At 45.7% G+C, this 10950-nt stretch overlaps 1 protein-coding gene across 3 annotated transcripts in view; it reads left to right on the top strand.

The window, feature by feature from the left end:
• Positions 1-894: 894 nt before the first annotated feature.
• The window catches only part of Me2 (malic enzyme 2, NAD(+)-dependent, mitochondrial), a 50485-nt gene continuing 40429 nt past the window's right edge, over positions 895-10950 (top strand). For 2 of the 3 annotated variants that reach the window (NR_157387.1, NM_145494.3), the window contains exon 1: positions 895-1029. Coding sequence is in view for 1 of the 3 variants with exons in the window: in XM_006525496.4 (XP_006525559.1) it covers positions 4287-4297 (11 nt within the window). In the remaining 2 variants the exon portion in view is untranslated. Of the gene's footprint in view, positions 1030-4198; positions 4298-10950 lie in introns of all 3 variants that reach the window. The other variant, XM_006525496.4, reaches the window with a different exon arrangement.

The following is a 10950-nucleotide window of genomic DNA, read 5'->3' as shown; positions in this document are numbered from 1 at the left end:
GAACAATTCCTAGCGATTACGGTTTCTGAAACAAAAATAAATATTCTCCAAAATCCTAGCTGAGAGTAGGAGCATATATGGGAAGGGGTGTGAGTGTGTGTGTGTGTGTGTGAGAGAGAGAGAGAGAGAGAGAGAGAGAGAGAGAGAGAGAGAGAGAAAGAGAGAGAGAGAGTATGTGTAGGTTCCTTGCTGCTTTCAAGGATTCGAAGATGAACTCCTGTAGCACTTTCCCAGGAACACTGTATATTTACGGCGACGGTGGCAGCATTAGTGATTAGTAAATTCCCGGTAGGTCAGTAACTGGGCCAGCAGCCATGGACGATGGCACAGAATTTTACAGAAGATCTATACACACCAATAAATACTAATCAGAAAAATACGGCGCTCCAAAAGCGACGGAGCTAGGGTTTCTTGTGGTCTCTACTCTCCTGCGTCGTCCGCTTCTTCCCTCCTCCACCGGCGGTCCACGAGAACCCACACCATTATTTTCTCCTGTCTGTTGGACTGGGAGATTGGTACCCGCCGACCCAGCGCCGCGCCTGCGCACAACGTCTTCTCGCGTGAACGCCCTGCGGACCTGGCCGGTGATCGGGATAAGCCACCCTGCGCTATCCCATGGAGCCGATTACAACCCTGCTCCCCCGAAGCACGTCCGTCCTCCCGCCGTCGGGGTCGCACGTGAGCTGATGCATGCGGCCTCAGAACAGTTAACACCCAGGAACTCGGCGCAGGAAGGTGCCGCCGAGAGGAACCGAGCCGAGGGCGGAACCAGGCCTGAGCCACGCCCCGCGCCAGCTCCGAGCCTCCCATTGGCCCGCGTGCCTGTCGGTCAGCCCGGCACCGGCCCGCGCCTCTTTCTCCGCTACCTCTGCGCGTGTGGGGCGGGTCCCCGGCAGAGCGAGCCGGAGCTGGCGCCGGCTGCCAGGAGCTCGCGGGAGGCTGGCAGGGTGGCGCCAGGGCCGAGCATCTCCGGCTGTAGCGCCGCGGCCTCTCTGCTTGCTGCACCACCTGGCACGGGCCAGGCGTCCGGTAAGGCGCCGAGCGGAGGGCCTGGCTCGGGGGTGGGGGGTGGCCCCGGGCCTTTTCGCTCCGGGAACTGCGCGCGCGGCTTGTGTTCGCGCGTGCGGCGGGCCTGGCCGGTGGGCAGCGGGGCGGAGGGAGGGGCGCCGCGCTCTCTGGGATTCCGGGCTCGCTGGTGCCAGGACACCGCGCTTTCCTCCTAGGGCTCCAGCCAGGTGGCTCCCAGACCTCGAGCATCCCAAGTCTCCTTTCCCACTGCGCTTGGGAAAGACTTATTTTGTGGTTCAAACCCTCTTTAGCAAGATTTCTTTCCCAACCGAGCTCAGGGAGGCACAGGAGTTGGGATGTGTGCATGTGTGTGTGTACCTTATTTTAATAGAAAGAGTTGTGGCAGGCAAAAGTTCCAAGATTGGCGTGGTTCTGTCCATTCTTATGAAATGGCATATGTGCACCGGGATTGGCAGGTGACTCTTAACGCTTTTCATAACCAACCCAGAGTCAGGTGTTGCGTTTGTTGTGGCTTTAGGTTCGACCTTATTTATTTATTTTTGGTACTGACGATCGTTCTAGAAAATGAGCATTGCTTGTGGTGAGAAGCGTGATCAAAATAACTGACCTCAACCGAAGTGCACCCTTAGTATAACATTGGGTCCCTGGAATTATCCTCTTAATTGCTTGTGGCAATCACTTCTAAGCAAAGCAGTTAATATCGTTGTTATTTCTGCTGGTGTAGGAATTGTTAGCAACCAGTAGCAACACTGTTGTTAGAAATGGTCTGGGCACTGTTCTCTGAACAGGTTGCTTCCAGAATAACCCTTTCAGGTTAGTGCTATTGTGTCCCAGCAAATACTTCAGAAGGTTAAGTAACTTATTTCAAGACGGGGGTGGGGGGTCTTTAAGTAAGAAAGGACTGGATTTAAGCTGACTTCATAGTTGTACTCTTAACCAGGCATACTCCTTAAGCATTGTTTATGTTGTCAAGGGATTGCAAACGAATGTTTTAATTTTAGTTTCCAAATATTCTGGGAGTTAGAGGAGAAACACATCTCCCTAATAAATAAAAAAGTACATGTATCTTGTGTATGCATCTTATGTCTAACCGCTATAACAGGCTGGCTATATATCTGCTACATGGTTTCCAGAAATTCAGGAAAAGAGTTTGTAACTTTTTAATACTGGACTTCTAAGAAATCCTGTTTGAGCTTCGATTTGCAAGCTGAGCCTGGCTCTTTTGCGTAGTCGTGAAAGCTTGAAAGTTAGACACAGAGGCCAGAAGTGATGAGATAATGCCTTCTCATCGTTAGGGCTGCTGGACCTGGCTTTTATTAGTTGGGTCCCATTCCTTCTCCCCAAGCTGCTGGTGAAGAAGCGACTGAGTTACATTCTTATAAGGAGTTTAGTAAACTTATGAAACCTACATTTCAAAGTCATAAGTGACTCACCATTTCAGGGCTGTGTTTTTATTTCGTTAGTTGGTTGGTTTTTAGACAGGGTCTGACACCGCCCAAGCTGGCCTGGAATTGACTCCTGCCCAGGGATTCCCAAGCGCTTGAACACCAGAGCCTCCACACCTGCTCGTTTTACAGGCTTTGTCCTTGTTTAAGTTAAAAGCTTCGTGATTCCGTTTATGCCTAATTTGTATTTAATTCCATTTTTTAAATTCTCATCTGTATTAACTTTTTATATTATGTTAAATTAAAATTATAACTCATTGATTGTGAAGCAAACTTGTTATATTTGAGACACAAAGAAAACACAAATCCTTTGATCTTAGGGAACAAATCTGGGGTTAAAGTTATATTTGACTTCATTATTTTATTGCAGGTTAGCTAGTTTACTTGAAGGTAAATGCTTATGGCTGAAATATGCTTATATGGATGAAACTGATCAATGTTTACAAATTTCAAAGTGACAAACACGTTACTTCTGTAGCTACTGCAGTATTTTCTGTTGTCTGGATCTCTGTGCTGTTCATATGGGTCCTTCCTGACCCGGATAGAGAATGAGGTATTTTAAGAGTTAATCTTGATTATCCTCATAGCCTCTTAATTTAGTCATTAAAAAATGTTGATGCAGAAACTCGCTGGCATTTAGAATGCAACTTCTGTCCAGGTTAGCCAGCAGCAGTGGTTATCCTTATAAGGAGCGTTTATTATACAGCATTTCAATAAGCATTATGGGTCTAATTTAAAGCTATCTTAATTTAAGTCTTCAGGGAGTGGAGGAAGCCCTTTGAGTCGTTCCTGCTCTGAGCTTGGAGGAGAACTGAAACACAGGGAGGGTGTAACTTAACTACCAAATAGTGCTGTGTACCCACAGCAAGTGGCAAACCAAGGTTTAAGTCCAGGCAGTATTGACTGCGGTGCCTGCCAAATGACCTTTCTTTTTATTGGAAAAACCTTCAAGTCAGGCAGCAGAGCTTGTAATAAGATCACAACATTATGTGTGCACATCCTCTGACACTCTGTGCGTTTCACAACTGGGCTTCTCTTTCCTTTCGTGTCTGTTGCATTTGTGTGTACTAAGTATGGAGGCCACAGCCGTCTTCCTCAGTTACTTCTCCATCTTAGTTTCTGAGACAGGATCTTTTACTAGTCCTCGGGCTGACCTTTGTCAAGACTGACTAGCAGGCAAGATCTGCTGCCTCAATCCCATGACTCCTGGCACTGCAGTTGCATGCACCTATGAAACTGGCTATAATGAGGATTTTAACTCAGGTTCCTCATGATTGTGAAGGGAGCACTTTACTCATTGAACCAAAAACACAAGTGTTCTAATGGAGCGGTTGGTTCCCAGACTAAACTTTAATAATAGCTTTTGTTGTCGTTAAGTATATATGTAGAGGTATGTTGTTATATATGTAGGTATTTGGGACCAGACATGAGATTGCCAGTGTTTCTTGAAGTTGAAAGCCTTAAAGACTACTGTAAATCCTGTTTGGCAGGCAGGAGGGCTGCTATGATTTTGAGACCCACCTTTTGTGATTAGTGACTTTAGGACCAACCTTTTGGAACATAGAACTGTGTCTTTAAGACAGTAACAAAAGCCCCTGAAAAGCTCACTGACCGACCCTGCCCTAAGAGATAGGATTTCACCACCAGAAAGGGAAGTCATAGTTCATAACATAAAGACAAAGGATAGAGTTAATATTATGAGCAATGCTATTATATTGTCCTAGTTTCTCCGTAGGTGGTCACAGCCCGTGAAAAGGTGACTGACCCCAGTGCCAATTCAAAGACCGTTTCTGATCTCCAGAGTGACTGCTCATGCGAAACTGGTAATTATCCGAGTCCACGTTCAAGTTCAGGTCTCTAACTGCCAAACTTGCTCATTACACCAAGTCATGACCTCTGTTTTCTGAATAGTGGGAAAGGCCCTGGTCTCTAGTGGAGATAGCCTTTCCAGATGGTGACCAGCTCGTTTCTGTTGCCAAGATATGCAGTGGTAGCTGGGCGTGGTGGCGCACGCCTTCAATCCCAGCACTTGGGAGGCAGAGGCAGGTGGATTTCTGAGTTTGAGGCCAGCCTGGTCTACAAAGTGAGTTCCAGGACAGTCAGGGCTACAGAGAAACCCTGTCTCGAAAAACCAAAAAAAAAAAAAAAAAAAAAAAAAAGTGCAGTGGCTTTACAGTTGAAATATCTTCAGCTCACTTGAATCCGGGTTTGGAGCTATACCTCTATTTAGAATATGGACTAATTTAAGAACTGGTTTTAGGCTGTAAACCCTGGATCTCACTGAAGCAAACTTGCAGTGGCCCCCAAAAGTTGGCAGAAAACAGTGGTCACGGTCAAAGATGTCTGCCATTTTCAAAAGAAAATGACCTCGGGTAAAAATTATGTCAGGAAAGAAACCAAAATTTGTATCTTAGTACTAGAGACATTCAAATGATTTGTGAAGGGTCCTGAAAAGGTCTAGGAGTATGTAATGAAACCAGAATTTTAAGTTATAAAATATGAACAGGCGAATATAAGAAGTGTTCAAGTAGACATGTGGACAAATAAAGTGGAAAGAGTGCCCACCCGCAACAGGTAATCGGGGCGGGGATGTAGAAGGCTGAGTTGGTAGAGCGCTTGCCTGTGTGCCTGGTTCCTTGGGTTTGCCGTCTAGCACAGCAGATCCAGCCAGGCGGGGCAGTGCCTTTGGGGTGGCGGCGGGAAGATTGGAAGCATGAGGGCTCACATCTGAGACTCGTCTCAAAGAAAAGAAACAGAGCACTAACGACATATGAGAATTTAGGACAGGGACATTGTTTAACTAGTAATTTTATTTGGAAGGATGGGATTAAGAGGGACAGGAAATAACTACATGAAATTTGAAGAAACAAAACGAATCTAACCAAAGTTTCAAGGGCGGTGGGTTTGGAACATGAAGGGAAAGCCAGATCAGAAATCCAGACAGTAACTGTTAAGTGGGGTGAAAGAGCGTGTGCCAGTTCCTGTCATTGAGCTGTCATGGTTTCCAATAAATTAAGTGGAAGGTAGGTGGAACTGTAGGTGTGATTCAAGGAAAAGCTGTTGAGTATGTAAATCCACTAATGAGGGCAGGGTTAACTAAGGTTACGGATTTGGTTTAAGAATCTATGATCTTTGGCTTTAGGCAGAAACGTTTACTTGATTTGGAGGTGCAGAGTGCAGCCCTACTCCTCAAAAAAGGGGGGAAGATCACAAAACAACCCCCTCTCCAAAAGACATGATAGTTGGAAGGGGACTGGTTAGGGTCATGGGATGGGAAGAGGATGTGTGTGTGTGTGTGTGTGTGTGTGTGTGTGTGTGTGTGTGTGTGTGTTACCAGAATGTATTACATACATGTGTAGAATGACAGTAGTATTTTATTTAAAGATCTAAGGAAAGAAAGAAAAAAATACCAGGGTCACATTCACATATCCTATGACTCTGACATGTATTTGTTCTTTGCTGAGAGCTGCAATTCTCGGAGTTTCTTGAGTGACAGGAATGTCACTTGTTGTTCTTGGTAAGACTTTTTGATCACACCATTTTATGCTAATGAGGTAACTTGGTGGTGTTCCTGGAGAGTTCCAGGATGGGACAGGGTAATGCAGGGACCCAAGGGCTGGAACATTGAACCTCACCCCTGATCTCTGCCAAGGGTGGGGCAGGACATTAAGCTCTGTCAAACCTCCTGACTTAGAAGGGTTCATGCTCTCCTGGGTTGCCAAGTGCGTGGCAGAGCAGAGAAGGCTGCGCATCCTGTGTCTTTGAACTTTGCCCAGTACATCTCTCCGTCTTGCTGTTCATCTGCAGCCTTCCCATGTCTTATAACTAAACGGTAAATGTAGCAAGTCTCCCTCTGAGTACTGTAAACTATTCTACAAACTATTAAGCCCTTAGAGAGTGCTTGTTGAGAAGGACAGGTGACACTCTGCGTGAGTGTGGGTCTTTAACCTGCTGGTTGGCACTATGTCTGCTATCACAGTTGAATGTATTCGTAGGGCACCTCTGTTACCTGCTGTAGAGTTGTTTGTATTGGAGTAAGTCCCTATATACATCTGCGCAGTCATTTGTTGTAATTTATAGGAGAGATGCTATATCTTCATAGAATTGGTGGCTGAAATGTAGGAGAGTAAGACGTTTCTATAAATAAATACATAGTTTTGTTCCTTAGTTGTTCTATAGGATACGAAATAAGTTACAGTGCTTGTGTGTCCAGAGGAGCGGGGGGGGGGGGGGGGCTGCATGGGAGGGAACACAAAACCATTCACTGTTCTCTTAATGCTGTCTTCAGTTTCCAATGTGTAAATGAAAAGTACATTTAAATCTGAAGAAATGAGGCTATTTGACTTTTGGGTCTCTGGGCTTTGTGATCTTCAGACAGTAAACTTAGATATCTTTATAGATATTCAGGTTATGTATAAATAAAATTAAAATTTTAGGGATGAATGCCAGGAAGTGGTGGTGCACACCTTTAATCCCAGCACCTGCAAGGCAGAAATGGGCGAATTTCTGAGTTCGAGGCCAGCCTGGTCTACAGAGTGAGTTCCAGGACAGCAAGGGCTATGCAGAGAAACCATGTCTTGAAAAACCAAAAAAGAAAAAAAAAAAAGATTACGTGAAGTAAAAATTGAAAAATTGTCTTGTGTTCTCTCTGTTCTCCGTCTCTCCAGATTGTAATTACGTGTTTGTTTATGTTTGTACATTTGTTTTCAGTGTGTTATTCCTGTTACATGTGTACAGTCTTCTCTAAACACAGAACTCTGCTTCCATCTAAAGACTTTTGCCAGTTTTTCTCACTTAAAAGAAACCACAGCTGCATTTTAATTGCGGCCTGGAGTTGGATCATAGATGGTCTTTGAGGGCCCCAACGGGTCACTTATGAAGATTTTGATTGTTAGTTCTCCCTCCATCATCCATTTTTCTCTTCTCACCACTGCCTCTCTTCTCAGCTTAGATCTCCTCCCTACAGTTGAACAAGTTCTTGTCTGCCTTGGTCTTTTATGGACAGTGATTTTTCACTTCCTCCAAGAAGGAAACCCTGTTCACAGGTTCTTCTCTCTGCCTTCATAACCTTTCACACTTTGTTTAGAAGTTCCTTGTATCTATGATTGTGTAAAGCGATTGAAACACTGTTGCAAGCCTTCAGCTTTGCCTTACACAAGCGTCAGCATCCCATCTCCCCCCCCCCCCCCCCAGGATGGGAGTGTGTTGGTGGGGGCTGCGGGCGCCAAGCAGATGCCCCGGAAACACTGTATCCCATCTTTCTTTCAGTTTCTGGTGCGAGGCAGAAAACAGCTCAAAAGAGTTACTTACACGGCCAGTATTTCAGTGTCCAGGACTAAGGGATTTACCTTGGAAAACTCACCTTATTTTAATTTGCTGATCACTGGACTGAAATATTTGTAGAAATAATTCAGAAATGCTGCTGGCTTCCAGGCCCATAGCGTGTGTGTGCTAGTAAAATATGTGTGGGAGATTTTCTTTCTTTTTTTGAAAAGATAATTTATTTTATTTTATGTGCACTATGCCTTCATGTGTCTGTGTGAGGATGTTTGATCTTGGAGTTAGGAGAGTTGTGAGCTGCCGTGTGTGTGTGTGTGTGTGTGTGTGTGTGTGTGTGTGTGTGTGCTGGGAATTGAACCCAGGTCCTCTGGAGGAGTATTCAGTGCTCTTTAACCACCAAGCCATCTCTCCAGCCTGCAGGTGGGAGATTTTCTGTTCTCCAGATGACAGGGTTTGTAGCCTCTGCAGCAGGGTCCAGCAGCCTTTTTTTAGGTAAGGAACCAGTGAGTGGATAGTTCAGGCTTTCTGAGCCACAAGTGTTTTGTGTGTGTGTTGTAACCCTATAAAACTGTGAAGCCCATTCTCAGGCTAAGGACCCTGTAGAACAAACTGGCCATGCATAGTCTGCTGCTTTTAGAAAAGCATCTTTGATTGCCAACCTACACTAAATTCCATAAAGCTGTATTGCTTTGTCAATAAAACAGTGTAGTCTTGAGATACTTTGAAGCCAGTGTCTTCTTTGATGGTAAAATTTAAAGTGTGGTATGCATTTTTCTTCACTAGAGAATTCCTATTGTTTTGGGATCATCTCCCGTGGGAAGCAGGAGGAGACCAGAAACTGGGAGGAAAGGAAATCCAAGAACACCGTACTGTCCCTGTAGCAGCTGTGAAGGCTGGAACGAGAGCTTTATTCTATTTTATGGTTGTTCTTTAGGAATTCTTTCTTTAAGTTGGTCTAGTTGTGTTTTGTTTTATTGCTTGGTTAAGCACTCCATTGGCTTTGAACTTCTGCTTAGCAAAGGATCTTCCTGTTCGGTAGGAAACTTGGAAAGAGAAGTGGAGAAGCGAAGGCTTTCCATAACATCACCACCTAGACATTCGGGGGCTATGTTTCAGCCCTCCATGTAGCTTCATAATTCCAGCTTTGTATGCAATGCCATTTCAGCCTTCCTTAAGGTCTTATAATAAATCAATGGTTATTTCAATGTTTGCGGGCACGCTTGACACTACTATATACGTTTCTCTTTTGAAGTAATTTCTGATGTATTTTACACATGTGTCATGCCTTTTCCACCTGTAACTTTGTAACATGCATTCAAAATGGAGTACGGTACTTGTGGCTACTGTATATTTGCTTTTTTTTGGTTGTTGTTGTTGCTGTGATCAAAGCCTGGACAAAGAACCTTATAAGGAGAAGACTTTATCCTGGGTAAGGACCATCCTGGCAGGAAAACATGGCAGAGTTCACGACAGCAGGAGGAGCTTGTGGCTGGGACCAAGGGAGCCGAGGGAGATGAAGGCTGGCTTCATCTGTATACATCTTTTTTTGTTTGTTTGTTTTTTGGGTTTTGTTGGGTTTTTTTTTTCTTTTTTCTTTTTTGGTTTTACAAGACAGAGTTTCTCTGTGTAGCCCTGGCTGTCCTGGAACTTACTCTGTAGACCAGGCTGGCCTCGAACCCAGAGATCCGCCTGCTTCTGCCTCCCGAGTGCTGGGATTAAAGGAGTGCGCCACCACCCCTGGCTGTTTGTTTGTTTGTTTGTTTTGGTTTTGGTTTATGACCCTATCCCTTGCCATGGTGTCATCCAGGAAGGGTAGGACTTTCCCACTGAACCTTTCTGGAAATGGGCTCACAGATACCTAGACGAGTGTCTCCTGGGGGATTCTAATTTCAGTCAAGTTGACAGTGAAATGTAGCCAAGTTACCAAGGTCAGGAAGTATAAATGTCTCCTCCTGTCAGTAGTTTAGCTCCCTGTTTGTCGGCTATCTCGAGGATACCCTGTATTTATTGATTTATTATGCACCCTAATCCCACTTCTCTTCCTGTCCTTTGTGTCTGCACTTGGCCCTTGTAACCTCCCCTCAACACTCAAGAAGAAAATAAAAAATTAAAATAGAAAAAAGAACCCCCAAAATGAAAACAAAAACCTTCCTGTGGATGCTGCAGTGTGTCACTCAGTATATACACACACCCTTTTGTCTACACATCTTTGCTTGCAGCTGTTTGTTGCATTGAGTCATTGGTCTATTCAAGGCCTCTGACTTCTGCTACATCATCAATACTGGATCCTCATGGGGACTCTTCTCAGATATCCTGTTGTTGCCCTGTGTCATGGAGACCCTGCAGCTTTGGATCTGTAGAATGGGCCTCTTAATGAACTTCATTCAATAGTAGTACATCAATGGGGTAGGTGTTGGGGTGAGCTGACTCAAAGCCCTGGATCTGGGCCTTGGGTGGAAGCTGAGTCAGTCAGCCTGCCAGCTCTTCCTCACACCACCAGGGAGGGTTCTCCAGCACTGCCCTGACGGGGTCAGCTCTCAGGCTCTCCGGTGGCTCACCAGCACCCACACCTCCAGGGTCAAGTTCTACTGGGCTGCTCAGGAGAGGTGTAGGGCCTGCCTTCCCCAGCGCTGCAGCCTTTGAGGAGTAAGGCCAGCTCTGCACTTCCCTTGGATATCACCATGATCCCAGGCATCAGGGACGTCCATGTGACCTTTGGTGGTAAGATAGGCCATGGACATTGATACAGACTCCTGTCTGGATTCAGATCCAAACATGGCCATCAACACAGGCCGGAGTTTTGCCATGGCCTCAGGTGACAGTGGAGGCTTCTCACACGAGGCTGTTCCTCCCCACCCTTGAGTCTCCCGTCCCTCCCCTCTTCATAGTGCTGAATCCATCCTGCTGCTCTCACTCCCCTCTCTCCATCTGTCTCAGTGTGGGTTTTACTGCTGTGAACAGACACCATGACCAAGGCAACCCTTATAAGGACAACATTTAATTGGGGCTGGCTTACAGGTTCAGAGGTTCAGTCGTTATCATCAAGGCGGGAACATGGCAGCATCCAGGCAGGCATGGTGTAGGAGGAACTGAGAGTTCTACATCCTCATCTGAAGGCTGCTAGCAGAATACTGGCTTCCAGGCAGCAAGGATGAGGGTCTTAAAGCCCAACCTACTCCAACAGGGCCACACCTTC

Source organism: Mus musculus, chromosome 18 (assembly GCF_000001635.26).
Source record: "Mus musculus strain C57BL/6J chromosome 18, GRCm38.p6 C57BL/6J".
Classification (NCBI taxonomy): Eukaryota; Metazoa; Chordata; class Mammalia; order Rodentia; family Muridae; genus Mus; species Mus musculus.
This window is presented reverse-complemented; position numbering and strand designations above follow the sequence as displayed.